The sequence below is a fragment of the Camarhynchus parvulus genome, chromosome 3, assembly GCF_901933205.1.
Source record: "Camarhynchus parvulus chromosome 3, STF_HiC, whole genome shotgun sequence".
In the NCBI taxonomy this organism is placed as follows: Eukaryota; Metazoa; Chordata; class Aves; order Passeriformes; family Thraupidae; genus Camarhynchus; species Camarhynchus parvulus.
Genome location: NC_044573.1, coordinates 76,500,291 through 76,522,522, shown reverse-complemented (window position 1 = coordinate 76,522,522; position 22,232 = coordinate 76,500,291). Strand labels below are relative to the sequence as shown.

The 22,232-nt window shown below is 43.7% G+C and overlaps 1 protein-coding gene across 1 annotated transcript; it reads left to right on the top strand.

Moving 5' to 3' along the window:
- Nucleotides 1–1,183: 1,183 nt before the first annotated feature.
- TRIB2 (tribbles pseudokinase 2) lies at nucleotides 1,184–22,031 on the top strand. Its single transcript, XM_030944836.1, has 4 exons — nucleotides 1,184–1,251; nucleotides 2,094–2,513; nucleotides 6,510–6,802; nucleotides 19,684–22,031. Exons 2-4 carry the CDS (start codon nucleotides 2,244–2,246, stop codon nucleotides 20,150–20,152), a joined length of 1,032 nt encoding a protein of 343 aa, XP_030800696.1. The 5' UTR covers nucleotides 1,184–1,251; nucleotides 2,094–2,243; the 3' UTR covers nucleotides 20,153–22,031.
- Nucleotides 22,032–22,232: the final 201 nt, after the last annotated feature.

Sequence of the window (22,232 nt, the reverse complement as noted above, 5' to 3'; positions counted from 1 at the left end):
GGGGAAAGGACACTCAAGACACAGACAGTCCCTTGGCATTGCCCTGCAAAGGCTGCAGCTCCGGGACAGAGCTGTGCTCTCCTCAGAGACCTCTTCTTACTGTTAGCTTGTATACTTTTTCCCCTTTTTGGGGGCAGGAGAGGATTGGGGGAAGAGGTTTGAGTATTTGGTTTGGTTTGGGCTTTTTTTGGTCGTTGTTTCAAAGAAAATCACCACCAACATCCAGACAAAAACTAGGGAGTACATATCAGGCTCATTAGGAGTTCAGGGAACTGCCCATCAAATTTCAATACATATCTAAACTCCTGTTATTTAAACAAAAGGGGACGGATTTAAAAAAAGACAAAAAACTAAAAACCCAAACCAAACCAAAACAACAACAAAAATCCAAACAAAAATAACAAAAGAAACCCCCAAAACAAAACAAAACCACCAAACCGACAGCCCGCAGTGGTGCTGGGCGGAGACAGACCGACCTCATTCATGGCTTTCTCTGTAAAAAGGTTTACGTTTTCCCCCTGTCTTCCCTTCCCCCGCACTCCCTCCTCCCCTCCGTTTTAATTTTGGGACGGATTAAGACAAGTCTGGAGTCGGTGGAACTCCTCCCACCCGGCAGCACCAGGGTACAAGCGCCAGGGCTCCCCTAAGTATGCGGGGCCCCGCGCTGCCCGGAAAAAAACGATTGCTTCATTGAGAAAAAAATCAGCCGGCACATGAGATACCTCATCAGCCCCCGCGCCCGGCAGCGGAGCGGACTCTGCTTTTAGGGCAGCTTAAGCCACTACCATTATTATCGTTATTATTTTATTTGATATTAAAATTAATACCAACATCTCGACCCCAGCCGCAAGGGCAATCCCCGTAAAGACTGGACCTGCCGGAACTCTGTCAGCGGGGAAGCCGCGGTCAGCATCCCACCGCGGCACGCACTGCTCACGCTGGTGGATACACTGGGATATACTGGGATACACCGGCACAGCCCCGGGACCCCGAGCCGGCGGACCGCCCCCGAGCCCCCGGCGCGCCTCGGCCGGGCTGCGGAAGGACGTCTCACCTTGTTTACCCCGAGCGCGGCGGGCGCGGGGGGCTGCGGGCGGGCCGGGGCGGGGCGGCCGGGGCGGGGCGCGGCGGGGCCGGGCCGGGCCGGGCCGGGGCGGGCGGCGGCGGCGGGGCAGTCGGGCTGCGCGCTGGGCACCGTGCGGGCGTGCGGCGGCCGGCAGCGAGCACGGAGGCAGCCAGCGTCCCCGCCACGTAAGTAGTTACTGATACGCCGGGGGGAGACGGTGCCTCGGTGGAGGGGAGCGGCGCGGCTACCCTCTCCTGCCCATGTTCTATCCCCAAGAGGAAAAAAAAAATAATCAAACAAAATTTGCTCTCTGCATTTATTTTTTTAAGCGATTCTATTTAATTGACCCTTATGGCCTTTCGCTTATCGCCCTGCCAGCCCATGCAGTAAGAACTCGGCCCCTTCTCGCCGCGCCGGTTTTTCTTTTCTTTGTGCGTGAACTCCATTAAACGCGGCGAAGGCAGCGAGCCCTCGCTCACAAATCCTCTGTGCAGGGGGAGCGTGGGAGCGCTCTCTATTCTCTGGTTGCACTTTTTGTTCTGTCGCGACAACGACAGCCCGTTCCTTGCCGCCAGCGCGGAGCGGTGCGCGCTGCCCCGCGCCCCGCCGCGCTCCCGCGGTGCCCGTGCGGCTCCCCCGAACTGCCCGCCGCGGTCCCGCTCCTTTGTCGGCCCAAGTTAAATGCTCCCTCGCTGTTTCGCGGGGCATTCTCGGAGCGCCCCGGGCGCTAGCGGCGAGGCTCCCGCGCCATCTACAGCCGAGCCGCGGCAGCGCGGCGCTGCCGGGCCGTAGGGGAGCGGAAGGACGGTCCCGCTGCGCACACCGCGTTACCGACCTTTTGTTGCCGCCCGCGCTGCGCGCCCCGCGGGAGCGGCGGCCGCCCAGCCCCGGCCGCGCCGCCGCTCGCCCCTCGGCTCCCCGGCCCCGGGCGCCGCTGCCCCGCCGCCGCGCTGCTCCGCGCCGCTGCGCGCCCGGCCGGCGGCGGGAACAAAGGGCCGCGGGCTGAGCGCTCTCTCCCTGTGCCCAGGACGCGGCGCTGAGGCTGGTCGCCCCGCCGCCGCCGCGCTCCCGCTCCCGCCCCCCCCGCCACACAAAGGCAGCCGCAGCTGGACGGGCGAGGGACCGCGCTCCACGCCAAGGCTCCGGTGCAGCGTCTCGGCTGGTCTTCTCCATACTCATGAACATACAAAGGTCAACCCCTATCACGATAGCACGATATGGGAGACCGCGGAATAAAACCCAGGATTTTGAAGAGCTCTCGTCCATACGGTCCATCGAGCCAAGCCAGAGTTTTAGCCCGAATCTAGGCTCGCCGAGCCCGCCGGAGACCCCGAACTTGTCGCATTGCGTTTCTTGCATCGGGAAATACTTATTGTTGGAGCCTCTCGAGGGAGACCACGTTTTCCGAGCCGTACATCTGCACAGCGGCGAGGAGCTGGTTTGCAAGGTAATGCCTCTCCTTGTTCTCCCCCTCCCCCGGTTCTCCCCTGTCGCGCCCGGGTTTCCCGTGTCTTGCAGGAGGGTGAGCATGGCCGTGTACCTCATTTATTGAATAGTGGAGAAACAAAAGGCAAGGAGACAGGATTACAGGCGAATCCTGTAACTTTTCCCTCTCTCCAGACAATGGCCACGTTATAGCGGTGGCCCGGAGCCAGGTCTGCCTTCTATTGGCAGGGGGATATTTTTCTGGAAAGAGCCGTTCTTGAAGTAGGTTTTAACGTGAGTTCAGACCAGGAGAAAGCCTCATCTTCCACACACTCACTTTTCAAAATGGAGTAGGGAATCCCCAGCTAATTTTAAGGTGTTGGGACCTGCTGACTTCCTCGATTTTTACTGCCCCCAATTCTGTGCTTTGGCTACGGAAGAGGATGGAGAAGCGGGGGGCCTGGGGGCAGATTCCCATCGGCTTTATCTTAAAAGTGATTTAGAAAAAAAGAGGAACCACATCTAATTAATCAGCCTGAGCTCCCTCACGGTGGAGGTTGTTTGCAAACAGCATCCTCCCCCACTGCCCAACTGAGCAAGAATAAAACCTGCACACCTACGGTTTTTAGAAGTGCAGACAGAATAGCTATCCCACTCTTTGTAGCCTGCCGGCTTTTCTCTGCCTCCTCCCAATTTGCTCCTGCTATTAAAAGGTGAGCTATGGGAAAAAGAAATCCGCATGCGTGCACATCTGTGGAGGGGTGTTTTTCTCTTTTTGAGCTGAGGGAATATTATCCTTTGTTCCCAAATTGTGATTCTTATTGTCTGTAGCGAGACAGACTTATGTCCAGCAAACTGAAGCAGTACCCAGTAGTAGTTTTTATAACTACATAGCAAATTGCAACATTGCAGCACATGCTGCAGTGTTTGTATTATTCCCAAAACACGGAATTAATGCCATTTGGCAAATTTCTAGATGGAAAAGTAGATGTATTATAGCTTACTAGTATTCCAGGGATTAATAATAGTGTTGCTCACTGTTTCATACTTTCTCATACTTGATTCATAAAAAGTTATGGACTAGGCTGTAGCAGAGAAGTGAAAATAATTGCTCCTCCTTGCTATTTGTGAAGAGTGGAGTTCAGAGGGCAATTTAAATATGCTTACTGATTGACTTATAAAACCTCATGTTAAGGCAGCCTAGGACTTCATGTGTTTATTTAGGGGATAAAAGGCCCATGGCTTTGCTAAGAACTAATATTGCTTGCTGAACTGGATGCTTTGTTACCAAACTGAAATAGAACATGAGAATTTCGAGAATGAAAGCCCAGCTCGACACAGTAGTACAGTGCTGCACTCTAGGACATTGGCATCTTTTCATGAAATAAACAGATCTCACAAAGCTGCTGCTCTGCATGAAATTCTAGGTGAACTTGCATGGCAAGTAGTAAAGCAGGGGCTATGCGCTTCTTTGTTTCCTGTTTGGTTTGCAGGATTAAGGCACTGTTGATAACAGTATGAACAGTATAACTGCAGCTCACAAAGACTGGGCCGTTATTTTTTTCCCTTCCATTTAAGCTGTATGTTTTTGTGCTGATCCTGACATTTGAATAGTATCAGTTTTTCCATATGTGTGAGGCACTACTAACTGTGCTCCAAAAATACGATCTTAGCCTGGCTTGCTAGTTTCTGAGGGTGCAGTTGTCAGTCCTGAACTCGGCTTAATTTAATGTGTGCTTTAAAATGCCTGCAGTATCATGACAACTATTTGTCAAGTAGCCTTCCGGCAAAGAGAGGTGCTCTCTGGTATCTTACTGAAGATGCTCTTAGAGATTGCTTGCAGAAACGCTGGGTTGGATAACAGATACATACTGATGATTCTCAAGATTCATTTGGCTGCACCCACCGACTGTACAGATGCCGTTATTTGCTTCAAGGCTCTGTGGCATCCAAACAATGGTAACTTCTCACTTCTAATTCCCAGCGAGACCTAAATCAAACTGCAGCTTATTGGGCATTTGCTGAATTGAGGCCAGGGATCTTAAAAGCTGGGATACAAAGAAGCCCTTTATAGAAGGTATTTGACACTGTAGCAGTATGATAGTGCTTCCTATCTACCCCCCCCCCCGTTCAAACACAGCGCTGGTACATAACCAGAGCTACTTATTTAAAATAGTCTGAGAACCCCAAAATATAACTAATTTACATTATGATAATCTGGTTTAGGAGAGAATTCTGGAAAGATATCTTTTCACATGAGGGTTTGAGCCACATGAATATTCCTGCTTAAATTTTATTTTATAGCAGCTGCTTTGTAGAAGAGCCATTCACTTATAATGTAGTAGTTATGAGTTTTGAGATCCAAATGTCAATGAATTCTCCTTTGGAATGAATTGCACACCAGGGATTTTAGCAACACCCCTTCCCCGCCCTGGTTCTGCTTCCCTGGTGCACCATGTCACCAGAATGCCTCGGTGCTAATCCTCCCCCCCGTAAAATGTGCTGGCTCTGTTTGGCAGTCTGCCTTTAAGGTTGTTTTTCCCTATGCCGGGGTAAGGCAGTGCAGGTATGAGGTGACAGGAAAAGGAGGTCTGTGAGGAGGGGGTGTCCCAGTTTCTTAGGGTTTAGGTCCTCTTCTGTGGAAGTAGTTTATTAGGATTGTGCTCTGAAAGATTAAAGGATGCAGGTTTTGAAGCCTCAGGTAAATTTTGATTGAACTGTATCTTTCTCACTCAATTTTTAAAGGTTTTTAAAGCTTTAGAGAAAACAGGAAGATATTTACTTCTCAGAGAGGGTACAAATACCCACTATCAGAACACAAATGTTATGATACAGAAAGGAAAAAAACAATTGCAGTTTGAAACAGTGGTTAGAGAACTAGACCAGTTCTTCATTTTTATAATTCATTCAAATGACACATGACTACCTTAAATTCTTTTTACTGAAGTAACAAAACACTCACGAGTAAGTTACATATTAATTGAATTTTTATGCTGGTGGAAATGCTAATACTTGCTTTGCAGTCCTCTGCAGCAAGTATAATTAAAAATAAAAATCGCTCCTATCAATACTTTGCTCAGTCTCTTTTAGCACACTGGCTTCTGTTATTCTCAATGAAGTCTTTCATTTTCTTGTAATGTGGTCTTTTCTCAATTGACTCAAATACTGATTCATTCGTCATCACTAGATTATAGTAACTTTTTATATTTGGGTTTCCCAGCAGCTTTTTTAGTTCTTACAGCTCATTCATAAGATCAGTGATAACATACTTAGTAGTAAAGGGACACTTCGCTTTTAATGGAGCACTTGATTGAAATGCAGAGAGTTCAGGGTGGTTTTGTCTTTGCCTTTTGAAGGGTGTTTGTCTGTGCTCCAACAGGCAGAGCTATTTCCCGGGTTGTCCTTCTGATCTTATAAACAGCCATTGTGGAACTGAGACTTGGAAAGTGAAAGTGACTTTGCTGTTTTTCAGAGATGAAAGAAAGGCAGGAAGTAAATAGGAATAGCAATAGATGATACTTTAAGCCTGAAAATCCTTAAGGCTTTAATGGGTTAATAAAATCAAAAGAGCCAGGCGTGTGTATCATGGTGGATTTAATGTGACAGCTTCTCTCGATACAAAGCTACTGGCTGTATTTTTTATGAGTTTATTTGGGTGGAAAATAGAAAAGAAACACGCTTCCTTCTGAGTACTGCCCTTATACATCTCTGGTCTTCACAGCTTAATTTAGATTGCATTTTAGATTTGATCAGGTGTTAGCTAATGTAACTGTGCTTGCTACCAGTTTTGAAGACTAGCCTTTCCTGTCAAGGTTATGTGTCTTCTCTGTGGGGTTGTGCAGTCTGCTTTGTCTTGTCCTCAGTGCTGTGAGTTTGTGACATCCTGTTTACATTGGTGCAGCTTTCAGCAGTGACATAAATTGTACTTAGGGATGGTTTTGTTAGCAGAATCAGATGTACCATGACTTCACTGTCCTTCATGTCACTAACCCTGGCTTTACTGTCATTGTTCCTGCAGGTGTTTGATATTGGCTGCTACCAGGAGTTATTAGCACCATGTTTTTGTCTGCCTGCGCATAAAAATATCAACCAAATTACTGAAATAATTCTTGGGGAGACAAAAGCGTATGTGTTCTTTGAAAGGAGCTATGGGGACATGCATTCGTTTGTTCGTACCTGCAAGAAGCTTAAAGAAGAGGAGGCAGCCAAACTCTTCTATCAAATAGCTTCTGCTGTTGCACACTGCCATGATGGTGGACTGGTACTGCGGGATCTCAAGCTGCGAAAGTTTATTTTTAAGGATGAAGAAAGGTAAGTCTCCCTCATTATGGCTGGGTGTGCCTGAGGTCAGTTAGTTGGAGATGCAGGATTGTAGCCTTTGTTTGTAGTACATTTGTTTGTAGTTTATTTTCCTCTGCAACCCGATCATGGGATGGATGTGCCATTTTACCTTCTGGCTTAGGTTTTGGAGTAGAGAGCTGTTTGCATCCTGCATCTCCACCTAGAGGAGTTTCCTCATTCCTACTGGGGAGACATCCCTCTGAAAGGGTGTTTGGTGTAAGAGCTGCACTATTATAAAGGCTGCTGGTGTTAAAAGAGGATGTTAAAGAGAACTGGGGACTGAAATGGCTCGTTCCAGTGAGGAGCTGTAAAGAGGAAGAGCAGTCAAGTGTTTTCTATAGGACTGTTCTGAGGACATCTTGTTTTCCATGCTGGGAGGGTCTGGAGGCTGCTTGTAAGAATATTATGTGATCACTCATCATACTAAGACTGAAACTTCCTTGCACTGGGAGTGCTTGTTTGTAGTACCAGCCATTGTAGTACTTGGGGAACTTCTGTTTTGTTTTTTTTTTAATGATATCTCCTCCCTAGACACCCTCCTGTGTAAATGATTTGGGGAAGGAGTATGGGAAGACAGGGAAAGAAATAGCACTGGATGCTCTGGGTATATTGTTGAAGAGCTCTTTCTGATGTGGAGCAATAGCTGTACTGTTGTACCTGTGGAAATCTTCTCTCTCTTTCCTTCTGTTTACCAGTCTTTTTGTCTTGAATGATGAATTTATTTGCAACTTCCACATGAGGTATGAGAGCAACCAATACTGTCAGAATCATGTCAGGCTTTTATAGAGTGATTAAATTGGAAGATGACCATTAAAAAAAATCCAAACATCTAAATGGGAGCAGAACCTGCCTTTGTGCTTCTTCTGATCTTGGTAGAGAACAGGGAGATGTTTTACCTTTTTAATTGAATGCTAAAAATTGTCTGCAAACTTGTTCAAACTGCTGCAGAGTGAAATGGATGTTCTGGAGAGCTTTGTTAAAAATAACCAGTGCATATCAATTCTGTTTGGGGGAATTAGAAGCAACAGCCAAATTCTCTAAGTTCTCCACAGGCTCAGGAAGTTGGTGATCTAAAAATTAGAAAAAACTAATACACAATTTATTCAGGAAAGAAAAGTTCCTGGTCTTAAAATAAAAATGACATAATAAAGATGACAATCTATCCCATTTAAGTATTCTCTACTTTTATTTTATTACAAGCTGAGTTTTGCAAAATAGGCTTCTCCTTTTAATCTATTTACAAACTGAAAAATAATATATATTTTCACTTCTTAATTCAGTTCAGATGATTGTCTGCAAAGCATTTTTCTACTGCAGCCCCAAGGTCTGATTCCTCATCTTTTTCAATTAAAAAAAGCATAAAATTTAAACGAGCTTAATGTCCATTCATAGAGAAATGCAGAGCAGGTAGATATAAATTGCATTTCCACAACTTTTACTCCCAGTTTAATAACTAAGCACCATTCTAGAACCTCTGACGCAGATAAGAAGGAAACTTGTGCAAAATAGTTGAGGGGTTGTTCTCTGTTGTTCCTGATAACGTGCTAATGTTTAAGTGGATTTTTTTTTTCCTGGGGATGTATGTAAACATGTGTGGTTTTGCATGAAGAACAGAACTTGAAGGAGCTCCTCCAAGGGAAGGCAGCATGAGCTCAGAGCAGTGCAGTGGGAGCAGATGTAGGCCTGTGCTGAATGCTCTTGAACTCCTACCCTGCTGCTTACTAGGAACGGAGTGCAGCATAGGAGGCACAGGGCCAAATCCTTCAGCCACCCAAGAAAAGTGGTGTGTACTGTAATAGCAGTGTTGGCTTTTATGAATGTTTTTAACTTAGCTGTTGTTTGCAAAATGACACTGTTGCTCAGTTTTGAGCATTGTCTTCTAATTATACAATAATTCACTTTAAAGGTCAAATAGGACTTGCTGGTTATTTTTAAGATAATCATAATGCGGTTTTCTTCTGGATGTAATGTTGGTTTGTAAGTAGGAAGGTATTGTAATCCTTTCTCTGCTAAATAAACAGAGATGAAATAATGTGAGATAGAAATAGAACCAAACAGCAGTGACTGCCTTTTTTCACATCCTCTGATCATCATACTGTAATCAGTCATCACTTTCAATCTCCTGCTATATTTAGAAATGAAAAATCTTCCTGGTCCTCCTGAGTTCACAGAGGTGTTGGTGTGTTGCTTGCATCCCTCTGAGCTCCCATGTGTCTGAGGCTGCTGCTGAGGATTCCTGTGTGCTGAGCAGTCCTCGAGGAGCTGCCGTCAGCAGCCGTGCCTGGCAGATGGGTGCTGCACCATCCCTTGCTCTCTGGTGCTCATAATGAACCAGAGAGGGAGAGAAGAGATACAAATGATGTTTTGAGAAATGTGTGTGTACTCTGTTGCTGTGTCACCTGCTCTTCAGTGAAGCTCTTTCTTAGCAATTCTTTTCCAATTTCTTCAAGGCTGTTTTTCTGCAGTTCATTTAAAGTACCTACCACTTTGGAACTTCCTCTTCCTGAAGACTCTCATGGCTTTAATTTTGGTAGAAGAAAAGATGTGAAATCCAGCAGGCAGGCAACACATGAATGGAAAACTTGGTGTTTTTTTTTTTTCTTTTAAGATGCTTGTGTGCTGTTAGCTGAGAGCCGCCAGACTGGAGGAGCCAGAGGGAATGAGAAGGTTATATGGAAGTAGTTCTTCTTCTTTTTTGTCTAAAAAAGAAAATAAATTTTAAAGCATTTTTTAGTACATCATCTTTCATTGATCCTAATGAGATCCTGGTAGTTCAATAGAAAAACAGGGCTCCTGAAGTTTTGTAGGCGGTGCATACTGTGTTAAAACTCTTCTACCCCATTCCCATTATCTAAATTACAGCTGGTATTTGCAAAGATTTGGGCTCCTGATCTAGCAGCACCACAAGTGCTCTTAGCTTCAACTTGATGTCCCCATTACAAATGCGTGTTATTTCGATGTTGCAAATCACAGTGCCTTGGGATGTTTCTAATGAACTGGGAGGTAAGAAGGTAGAATAAAGTATTGTTGTAGGCTGGTAGCACTGAGCATTCTGTAGGGGTCCTAATTGTACTAGAAGTGTTCTGTTTAATGTGGTAAATCCATGAGAGACTCAGATCATGTTTTACACTATTGCATGTGTGTAAGTACATTAGCACTTAAAATGAAGCTCAGAATTCCACTGTGGAAACAAACAGAAAAAAATTGTCTGTGTTTCAAGGTAATTTATACTTTCTTTAAATCCTGAACTGTAGGAGGTTTGAAGATAGGGTGAATTGCATTCCATAAAAATGATGTGTGCTGTTGCTACATGAGTTTTTTGTTTTGTATAAAAGGTAGTGCAGTTGTGTTTTTTAGGGGGAGGTGTCTGTGGATCCCTTGGAAAACTATAAGTGAAATAGCCAGTCTTGTAGTATTGAAATTTCAAAGTTAAACTCCATAAACCTGCAGCTGATTTTGATGAAGCAGAAGTTCTAAGATATTACAGCATGGCTGGAAATGTTTTGTAAGACTGGGTTAGCAAGCAGCAGCACATCTATTAAATTATTTTAGTGGCTTCCAGAACACTGAATATATGGAAAACAACACTGACTTGCCATGCTGAGTCTCAACAGACTTTCTAAAGTACCTCTAAGGTACTTCAAAAACTGTGTCCTTACACTTCAGAATGAAACTTGAATCCAAAACAGGGAATGACCTATGATAAAACCTGTGTTCTTGTATGTTTTCTCCTTCCATCCGTGTTGTTAAAAATTTTTGTCCTGGGTATGAAGCCAGGTTGGTATTAATGTTGTGAGGCTCTTGCTTTTGAGTATTTTATCTGTGTTCATGTCATGGTATTTACCATTTTCCATGTACAGCCTATGCTCAGAGTAGGCCCTTGGGCAGAACTGTGCCCTTCTCCTAGCTGGTGTCCCATAATGATGTTGCAGAACAGGCAGGTTTTTTTGGGTTGTGCTAAAAATAGTGCCATACACAGTATATAACTAATAAAGCAGTTCATCCGTCTGATACGTAGCAGATGCTTTGAGAAAGAGCCATCTGAAAGATCTCAGAATTAAATGAAGCATTTCTGTGTTGGTTGTTTCAATGGTTTGCTTAATACAAGAACATTTCTGCTGTCAGGGAATTATTAATTTCTTTAGTGTGTTTTTAAGCCTTTAATTATATTAAAATATTAGCTGTCGTAATATTTGAAGCTTAAAGACCTTGTACATTCATCATACTTGTTGAAGGGAAAATTAAAATAATTTTGGTATTTAGATATTGTAATTTTCCTCTATTCTTTGAGTAAATATGAGGCAGGTGGGATTCAATAAAAATAAACAGGATTTGACACTTTCTGCTCTATGCCAGGGGAATGCAGCCAGTACAATACACTAATTTAGAAAGCCTGTGCTAGCATAACATATTTACTTGGTGCTCTTAGAATAATTTTTCCTCTTTAATTTCTCAGCTTTGAGTGGATGATGCTTTAACATGACCTAGTTATGTTGTTTCCAATCCTCATGATACAAACCTGATTCCACAAAAAATACAAATGCATATACCAACCTTTTTGTATGTAGACCTTTCATTTTCTTATAGTTAGTAGTAAGCTTTTCTCCCCAGCATTTGTCAGAGTATAATGTGGTCAGCAGCTTTTTCATCAATGTGTTAAATTTGCTGTTACCCTTACAATTCTATAGAGAACATGTAAGTTAATGCTTTCCCTAAGTCCTAGAGAGTCCTAAAGCGGAAGAAAATCAAACAAAATGGGAGTACTCTTAAAATACCTGAAGATTTAGAAATAAAAACAGTCTTCATCTGTTTTGTCATTTAAGCACTTTGCACTACCCTGAACGGGGCCACAGGACCAGAGAGCACAAGTTCTTCAATAGGGGAGACTCACAGGTCAGATTTCAAACCAGAAATTATTATTCTTAGAATATGGAGGAAGGCGAGTTTCTTAATGGACAGCAAATCCGCTGTGAGGCTTAGGGTAGAAGATGAAGTGGTTGCACAACTGTTTTCCACAGAAGGGTTCGTGTCCCCTTTGCCTTTATGCGGTTTGGTTACTAAGTCTCTGTTCTCTCACCCTGTTCCTGGGAGCAACACTGAATTTGTTTGGTGTTTGGTGCCCTTCCCAGCAGGAGGGAAGAGGGAGGCTGTCTGCAGGTGGTGAACATCACAGCCGCCCTGTGAAGTGCATAAATCTCCCCCTGAGGGCATAGATAGTCATACAGGTTAATTGCTGTGCCAAAGGTTATAAATGAATGCAAAAGCCAGGGAAGATTTGGCTGCTGGCTGTCTGGCCCTGGGATGATGATGGGAACTCAAATGGACCTTGAGTCAGCTCAAGGCCTTTCAGTGAGACCAGGAGTGTCAAGAGCCTTTGCTGTTGTGGCCAACACTGGAATTTGCAGGAGGTTTTACCCCTGGAGTGTCATTTAAGCACTTTGCACTATGTAGATCATAGTAGGGTCTTGTCTTCTTCACTCTCCCTGTTCAGGCAGGATGCTGTGGTATGTGTTGGCTGTCATGTCAGTCATGGGTGGTGCCTCTCCTGAGATGCCCATCCTGGGATTGATCTCTCTGGCAAAAGGTGCTTTGTAGTTACTGGGAGTAGATGTGTCTCAGGACATCTCCAATTCAACAGCTGGTGCTTTAGAAGACTTGAAAACCTCCATCCATAGACTTGCTGTAAAACAGTCCATGCTGAATTATGAGTGGAGACTGAGGGTTATCTGGATGTCTGTGCTAGGGGTGAGTGAGAAGGGGAGGCAGGAGCCCAACTAGTCACAGCTGCAGTGCATTGTCAGAGTGAAATTCTTCTGCTGCCTTCTCTTTTAATTGTCCTTATTATCACACTGGGAGATTACTTCAGGCTTGGGAGGGAGAGGAAAGGTGGAGATTGTAAAGAGAAGCCAACCTGGGGCATATTTAGTCTTGAGCACCTGCTCTTTTGGTAGATGTGTATTGCTTGGAGACAGGATTGCAGACATCTAAGCAAAAGGTTTTCAGTAAGGTTGTGAAATAATGGCATGGCCTTAGAGATGTTGAGCACCCATTGTAGGCTCAGAAAGTGCAGGGCTATTTTCACAACATGCAGTTATGTTAAAAAAAATAATTGTGGTCTTCTTTCTCTCTGGAGCTTCCTCATGCATTGTATCAAAAGACCTAGAAAAGATGGGAAACATAGCATATGGTTAACAGCAGAGCTTTTTAAAACTCTGATCTTCAATGTGATCTAACAAGGTAAAAGTGAGGTGGTGAAGTAGCTGCCCTGAGTCAGATTCTTATAGAAAAATTGATTGCTTAGGGTATTGTAACCAAGCTCCTCTGTGGAAGAGTCTGCAATGGATTTCACAGCCTGCACCCCAACACATGCATCACTATTTACCAACTCTCTGGGGAGTATGTTTTGTCTTTAGGCAATAAGGGCATGGAAGAAACAAAGTATATGGCATACAGGACAGGCTGTTCCCAGCAATCCTATTTGAGTGTTGTAAAACTGAGGTCTTTGGGGCACCAGTCCTTCCTGGAGGTGAGCCAGAACATTTGTAAGTGGAATTCTGTAGGGAAAAAACCCAGACCAGCTTAAAACAAGTTAAAAGCTCTAAGTTGCTGGGTACTGCATGTCAGGGAGGTGCAGGCAAGGCTGACTGTGCTGTTAGCATCCCTGCAGAGGAAGGGTGGGGGAGATGTAATTTTTAGAGGCTTCCTTATTGTGCGGATGTACCAGTGAAGGAATCTTCCCTTAGGAACAAGGTTCATCCTGTAAACCTGTGCTGCCTGAGAGTTCCAGTTGTCTTTTGAAACATACCCTTGAGCCTGTTTCATTGTGCAAGAGACTGTCCAACAGGCTTTGTGCAGAGTTTGGTTTTCTTCTTCTCTGAAATTGTGTGGGATGTTGTGTGGTGAACACCTATGCTCTGTGCTGTTACAAATTGGAAAGGGCTCTATTGGTGAAAGGAGCAGGATTTAAATTGATGGCATAACATTTCCCCCTGCTCCTGTGTGCCCCTCTGCCCCCAAGGAGATTGGGTAGTTGTGAGTTCAGAACCAGTCTTTTCACCAAAGCTGCAAATCATCTGCTGGGGCTTTCACTACTGCCTTCCCTGTCTCACTGGCTCCCTGATGAAGAACGCCTACTTCTGCATTATTTAGGAGAGATTTCCTTGGTTAAAAAAAAAAATCGATTAGCAAAAGATAACTGCTTCCCATGTTGAGCTTCTCTTTTTTTTTTTTTTTCTTCCTTGTGACTCTAATTGCATGCATGCTCTTCTCATCATTATGATGAGGTGTGGGCAACTGACCTCAATTAAATGACCTGTAAATTATTGGCCACCTAGGAGCAATCCCTGGTCCACTGGGCAGTGGATGGCTTGAATGCCTCTACCTAGGGAAAGGCTTTCCTGGTCTCTGTCAGGATACTGAGACCAGGAAATCTCATATTGAAATATTAGATAACATTTCTTGGGTGCTTTCAGCTTTTTACTGTTGGAGGAATAGTGAAGCACCTCTAGAAATTGCCATTTTATATTTACCTGCAATTGTATTAAAAAAATAGTAATTCAGATGACAGTGATGTTTGTTTCCTGATCTCCAGAGTCTGCTGCATAGAATCTGTAAATCTGGACCTTTTAATTTTACCCAGCCTAAGTAACAATTGGATGGTGTATCTGGAGTGTCTGGAGCAGGATGGCTCCTTCGGTCTCTTCCAAAAGCAGCTGATTTGGCTGTCATATGGGGAATGTTGCTGTGCAAAAATTGTGGGCCCAGTCTGCAGTTAGTGTTCCCAAAATGGGAAGGTTGGCTCAGCTGTTGCTCAGGTATTATTTCTCATACAGATGGCTTTGGGGACAGATGAACAGACTAGAGGCAACTGCTTTCATTGATTCAGGTGCAGGCTCCTTTACTACTGACTGCTTATTCACTGCAATGAAGGTATTTTCTTCTGAAACACTCAGACTATCAGTTGTTGTCTCTGCTTTAAATGTTAAAGATTTTTTTTTCTCCTGCCTTATGAGTTTAGAGCCCTCTGAATAATTCAACTGATTTTGGTATGGAAATTGTTTGCTTTTGGAGAGCAAGTGTGAATGTTGCATTCTTACACCCTGGTTTCAGTGTCAAAAGGCAGGATAGCAATTTGCTGGTAGTCCCAAAGCTCTGCAAGGAAGAGTAATGTGAATCTGTTGGAAAAAAAGTGTGGCATGTGCAACAAAGGCAGAGGTGAGTGCTTCGAAGGTTGCATTGGAGAACCTTCTGGAAGACACTTAATTGATTATGTTTTGTTACATTACTGAAGAGCAAAGTCTGAATGCAGTCAAGTAATGAATGGCATATTGATAAGAAACTCAGAGTGGTATTGTTTTTCATGGGTTTCCCTGACGGTTTCTATGGGGACAAAGACGCATTTCCCGTCCGAGTGCTGCTGCTGCCCTCTGATTGCACTTCTGTGGTTTCATTCACCAGTAATGGGAAAGCATTCATAGGCAGAATAGCTTCCCCTTTTTAAATAGCATGATTCAGAGTTGTATTTTTTTTTTTAATGCATTAAACTAATGCAGTGTTTTATCAATGATCTGATAGATGCACAATGCTCTTTTTCCAAGTGCTTATTTGGGGTCTGCATTAAAACTTGAAATTATGTATTGTATTTACGTAAGCCTTGGCAAAACTCTTTGTTGCCCTGCAGTACGTGTACAAAGTGATTCTCGTCCGGCTGGGGCAGTAGCTTACATTTGAACTTTGGGGATTAATTTTGTTGCAACTGTTTGTCAAGCTCAAATGCTGGTGCTTTTGGAGAACTTTTTCTCTTCTGGGGATCCTTTGTGAGAATCCTTTTTTCTTGTGGGGACTGATGCGAGTTAATTATTTGGAAAATGAGAGGTTTTTAGAGAACTATTTTTATTTGTCCTTTTTCCTCTCTGTGATGGGAGGCACTTCAAAGTTGATTGTGATTTCACACCTTCATGTTTGGTTTTTTCTGTCCTTTGCCTTAACAAATGTCAGATTTTGGGTTGTCCAGTTCATCTGCAGTTGGATGCACTCCTCACCCTTTTCTGTGGAGGTTCTGTGTTCTCAGAATCGACTTGTAGTTTTCAGGGTCTGTTTGTTGTTGTTGGCTTTTATTCCTGTTCATGGCTATTTGATTTCAGGGCTTTCTGAGGGAGGCATGTGGGGGAGAGAGATTGCTTCTCATTCAGCATTTCTCTGCATTTCTCTATATTTGGACTTTGACTCTCCTTTTTCCCATTCCCCTCCATACTCCCTGCCTGCTTTCCCTTCCCAAAAACAACCCAAAAACCAAACCCTAAACATCACTGGATTGCAGAAAGCAGAGCTCTTTTAGCCAGTGCTTGAAATGCAGAGTAAAGGAAGGCCAGCAGAACTGGAAGCTGTTTCTCACAGAGATGGGGTTCTGTGCACTGGGAAATTGCAGCTTCTGAGCCAGGCTGCTGCCTTTTGATTGCCTGAAAAGACGTGAAATGACTGTTAAAAGGGGACTGAGAGTTGCTGTGTGCACACACCTGTGCAGTGTACCCAGTGGCGGCACTGCACAGACCATGTTCCATCTGTGAGGCTGAGGTGGGTGAAGTCATCTGTCACTGAAAATGGGCTGCATTGGGTCTGCCGAGCCCCAGTCCTGCCTGGTGGTGAGGGGTGCTGGCAGAAACCAGCCTGTGAGCTCTTTCTGTTGCCAGTGGAGTCAAGTCAGACAGCCCTTCCCGTCCTCCTGTGCTCTCCTTGCTGTACGGATGGAAAGTCTGTGTTGTCATCTACTGTGAAGACACCAGACTTTACAAATGAAACTGGGAACACCTGGGCTCTGCCTGGGTGTACCTGGGAGAGGAGAAAGCCGTGCTGAGGCCATGCAGCTGGCAGTGTGTGCTCAGGGGATGCAGGCCCTGCAGTGTGCCAGGGAAATGCATGCCGGGTGCTGCGGGAGCGCTGCCTGCTTGCGGAGGAGCCATTTCACCACTTGCACCTTGCACACAAGGGAGTCTCTGGCTGAGGGTTTGGGGCTGACCAGGAGGAAGAGGACTGAAGGTTGTGTTTTTGTTTAATTTGGGACCTTTTGTTTCCTCAAAGCCTGTCGGCTCAGCGGGATGAAAAACCTGGCTTGAGTGTTTTCATCTGCCCACAGCTTACAGAGGAGCAGGCAGATAAGGGCCAGCTGTTGTTCCATTTGCTTGCTTAAACAAAACCTGCTGTTTTGTGTGGAGGCTGCAGCACCTTGCAAGGAAAGCAAGATGGGGATACGGCTTTTGTGTGCTGCTTCTCCTTTATTATCAAGAAATTATTTATTCTCTTGGAAAAATATAAGAGTTTTTGACACACCTTGCAGTCTGTTCTCTGTGGTTTTGTACTGTGTCTGTTGTAGGAAATGAGAGATTAGGGAATGCCAATAATTTTATGTAATATAAAAGCTTCTTATTGAACTGTTTTTCTAAAGTCTTTGGCAACTCCCAGAAATGTAAAATAGGATAGGAAAGTAAACATCATTTCCCTGTGTTGTTGACACTGGGATGGCAGGCGAGTGTGTGTGGGGGTGAATTCCCTCCTGGAAGTTGTTTATAAATAGCCTGCTCTGCCCCATTCCCTGTGTGTGTGTTCTGCTTCTGTTAGTTAGCAGGAGTGAGTCGATGCTTTCCTGTCTGGCAGTTCAGTGATTTAATGCATGTTTGAGTATCTGGCCCCACTGTTTTATTGCTACACATGCTTTTCTATGGAAAAACTGAGGTGGGCAATGCAAATGGAACCACAACTCATGTCCCTGCCTTCCCTTTCATTTCCTCTTCTCTGTTCTCTGCCCTCTTTGGCATGTTTTTTCCCTCCGGGCGTTTCTCCTTCTCTTCCTACGCTGTGCAGGTGCAGGAATGTGTCAAAGCTGAGCACTATGAAAGGACTCTCCTCAAGTCACTCTCCTGTTGTGGACCCTCTGCTTTGTGTACCGAGGGAAATTTCTGTAGTCTTGGTAATTGTAGTTAAGTTTTTCCTTGCAGCCCACTTCCTGTGTGGTGCATTGCTGCTGTAAAGTATTGTTTGAGTGCTAATGAGAGGGTTGTCCAAGGCCAGAAGTACTGTTAGGATGGCAGTGGTAATTAATGAGGAAGCAGGTGTATTGAGCAATGCCCATCAGCATTGAACTGGAGGAGCTAACAGTGGCCTGTTTCAGGAGAGAAGGAGCTGCCCTGACACACTGTGCTTGGGAGCCAGGTATTCGGAATTCTGTATTTATGACTTCCTCATTTGGGGCATGTTGCCAGAGGGGCTTTCACCTCTGCTAGTAAATGTATTTAGCTGTTGAAAAGGTCCAAGTGTCATGAAAGTTTATGGCACAGTTGCCTCTGGAGTACTCCATGGAGTAAAATGCTCTTCTGTTGGTTCAAAAAAGATAGGGCTGAGCTGCCCTGGAACTAAGTCTAAGCCAAAGCTGGCCCAGATGTCTTCTGCAGCTCAAGCTCAATCGGTGTTGTCTTCAGTAAACGTTTAAGAAACAAGGCTCTCCTTGTCTGTTTTAATGCCTGTTAAATTATGTGGTTTAGTCAAGAGAGGCAGGTTCTGCCTTCTGGGATGAAGTCCAGTCCCTGCCTGTGAATGTCTGTGGTATGAGAGCCGGGCGGTGACACAGGGCTAAGAGTGATGGCAACAGACCTGTGGGGTTCAGGGATGAGGGCACTAAAACTCAAAGTTGAGTTATGACCCCAAATTGTTGAAAGGAAAATCTGCACTACTGCTAGGTCACTCTGCCATCCCAAGGCACTGGACAAGCCCTGTTGCGTTGTAGTGAGTCTGTTCTCTAAACCACCCTTTGCTGAGAAGTAGTCTAAAGGGTACTTGGTAATCCTTTGGATGCATCCAACAGGGACAGATTTTTAAATATAGATACAAAGCCTAGCAGTGAGAAGGGAAAGAAAGGTTATGTTCAGCTAGTGCTGTGACAAGCAGCTCTGCATCATTTTTTTCTGCTCCTGTGTGATATCCATAAGAGAAGAAAATTCTCTTGCAGAGATAATTACTGCAGCACAATGACAAGTTCACAGTGCTTTGCAGGCAGCAGGAGTTTGCAGTCTAGATAAGGTTTTCCTGTCATCTCTGCAAGTCCTTTGCCAGCTTCTCTGTTCATTCCAGTGTGAGGAGCTCCTCTGGCTCAGCTGGGTAGATAAGCTTGCTGTTAATCTTGGTCTTCAGCTCACCTGATCTCCCTTTGCCCAAAATTCTATTTGGGAAGACTGGAATTTTTTAAAAGTGCTCTTTCTTAATTTCTCTTAAAATTGCTGGGGTAAAGGAAAATGTTGGCTGGTCAGAGGGATCATTTAGGGTCAGAGTGACCATTTTATTACTGTTAAACCTTGTGGAATTACAGGTGTACAGAGTGGCTTTGCCAGCATGAAGGTGTCAAAATAACCTTGTGTAGTTAGGACTGGGTTTGTATTTGGGTGTGAATCCTACATGGGTAAGTTAGAGTGCATCCTGCTCAGAAGAGGTCTTGAGGTTTATGTCCCCTTTTGGAAATCATGTCTATGTAAAATTAACCAAAAGTATGAATATGGCAGTTCCTATTCTCTTTTTAAGAGAACTTATTAATGGGTTTACTGGATGTGACTGTACTTGAAATCCTCTAGCTGTATGTGTGGCAGTATTCCCTATATGTGTCTAATATCTCTAACCAGTATGGAAGAGACAATATCAATTTATCTGTAACAACTGCTGTGAATGGGATTTTAAACTGATGCACTTCTGCAGTTGTCAGATTTTGTAGAGTATGACTATTATAACGATGCAATTGCAACAGCCAGAATTTGTGTTTGATGTTTGCTTACCTTGACAGTATTGTGTTTTGGTTTTTTTTTCCCCCACAGGACTAGAGTGAAATTGGAAAGCCTAGAAGATGCTTATATTTTAAGAGGAAATGATGACTCTCTTTCTGATAAGCATGGATGCCCAGCCTATGTGAGTCCAGAGATCTTGAACACAAATGGCAGCTACTCTGGCAAAGCAGCGGACGTGTGGAGTCTAGGTGTCATGCTTTATACCATGCTGGTTGGACGCTATCCTTTCCATGACATTGAGCCTAGTTCCCTCTTCAGCAAGATCCGTCGTGGGCAGTTTAACATTCCAGAAACTCTATCCCCTAAGGCAAAATGCCTCATACGTAGCATACTGCGTCGAGAGCCATCAGAAAGGCTGACTTCACAGGAAATTCTGGACCATCCATGGTTTTCTACAGATTTTAATGTATCGAATTCAGGATATGGTGCTAAGGAAGTATCAGATCAGCTGGTGCCTGATGTCAACATGGAAGAAGACTTGGACCCATTCTTTAACTGAGCACAAAGACTGGTGTTCAGAAGGTACACAACCTGGAGATGGACACATGAAGGAGCCCTTCCTGACCGCGTTCAATCACATCCTGCATCAGCCTAGCTTGGTAGCAAAAGACACTCAGAGGTCCTCGGATTGAGAAGGAACCTCCACAAGGAGCTAATATAACAAATGTAGCATGGGGACAGATTGGGGGGGCGGGGGGAGCTTGCTATCAGGTTAGATTGATTTGGAGGAGAAAAGGCAGCATGGAGCAATTGTAGCTTCACCTTTTTGGAGCCAAGGAGACTGCACATGCCAATTCTGGTGCAGCTGTATCACTCCTGTTTCTGTTCTATTAAAAACAGTGGTAACTCACAACAAATAGAAACTTTTTTGCCTCAGCTCACATCTTGGCATCGCACTGTTAGATATTTAACTTCAGCCATTATTCAGGGAAAATACAATTGGCTAACTTTTTTAATCAGATGTCTAATAATTAATGGGATTAATATGAGAAAAAAAATTAGGTGCACAAAGACGGACATGAAAAGTGGGTGCTAAAAAAAAACAAAATTTCAGTTCATGTCTCTTGATAGCTATTTTCGAGTCATTTCTTCTAAATAAACTACTTAATATTCTTGTCAGGAAATGACATTTTAATGCGTTGTTCCCTTAAGGGGAAGTAACTGTCATTTAACAGGCTGTTCTGTTTTGTGTCAAATGGTTTGTTGCAGGAAGCTATTATAACTCGAACTTTCAACTGCATTACTGCTATAATAGGAGAAAAAAAGAATAAAACTGTATAATTTTTTAAAAGATATGAGATACTGGCTTCCATATCTGCCATGCTGCACGTATATGACTAGCGAGGGCAGAAAGCCCTTAACGGTGTCTTCATCTGAGAACCAATCTCTTCTTTACTGACTAGCCCATGTGTAAATAGAGGGCTCTTTATTATTGAGGAAGAGTATTGTGGGTTTTTTCTTTGAATTCCTTTAAACTTGGGAAAAGAATTGTTTGATTTTCATTTTTGTTTATGTCCAGACTAAGAAATAAGAGGGTATTAATAAGCTGAACATTTATATTACAGATATTCCTCTTGAAACATACACAGTAATATGCACCTTTTGTATTGTCAAGACTTATTCTATTTATTGAAGAAAATGTCACAGTAGTGATGTATTAAGCCAGTACTTCAATTACGGGTTGACTTGGGATGACATGTTACATGCTGTAGTTAACACACTTCTTTTCTGTTCAGGTATTTCTGTCCCTAAATAACTTTTTATTTAGCTTCTTTTTTTTTTTTTTTTCTAGATAGCTTTATTTGATTTAGACTGGCAAATGTTTTTATTACTGCTTTTATATTGCTGTATGATATTGAAATCTCTTGGCATAAATATTTGTGTTTCCAGTACCTCAGTTGTTCTGATATTACTGCCTGTATACGTTTTGTGAAGTGGTCATGTTTTTTGGGTAGGTACATGTGGACTCTGTAGTATGTAAATGTTACTTGAATTTGTGCTTAATTATAGTATGTGGCATGTGCGTACAGCTACTTGGCATTTGACGTATGGATGCTATTTGCCTGCCTTGCAGGAAAGTTATGGTCCCACTCTCAAGAGGATGTTTCACAGTTCTTTATCAAGAGACAAAGCTAGCTGCAGCTGACCTGCCTTGGTTCTATTTTGGTAACTAAGAATATAAAGGAGTAATGTTTTTACACTCTGAAGATGGTGCTGTGTCAAGAAGGACTTTTTTTTATTTTATAAGTACCTTATAGGAGGAAAGATTGGTGATGTGCATGGTGGGGTTTTACTGCCTCTGGTGCTTTGTCATGTATTTGGTTTAATGTTTTTGTCCTAATCTCTTCAATAAATAAAATTGTGCATATTTAACTAAACTTCAATGGTGAACAGTGTTCTTACTGAATGTCTGAGGTGCTGCAAGAGTTTGCTCTGTTAGGATCATTCAGCTGGTATTTTTTGTGTTGCTGACAGGCTCTTGCCTAGTCCCGTGAGCTGAGAAAACTTAGCACTCATATTTATTTACAAGGTAACACTGTAAGCCTTTTCATCAAAAATTTTACCATGTGCTATGAATA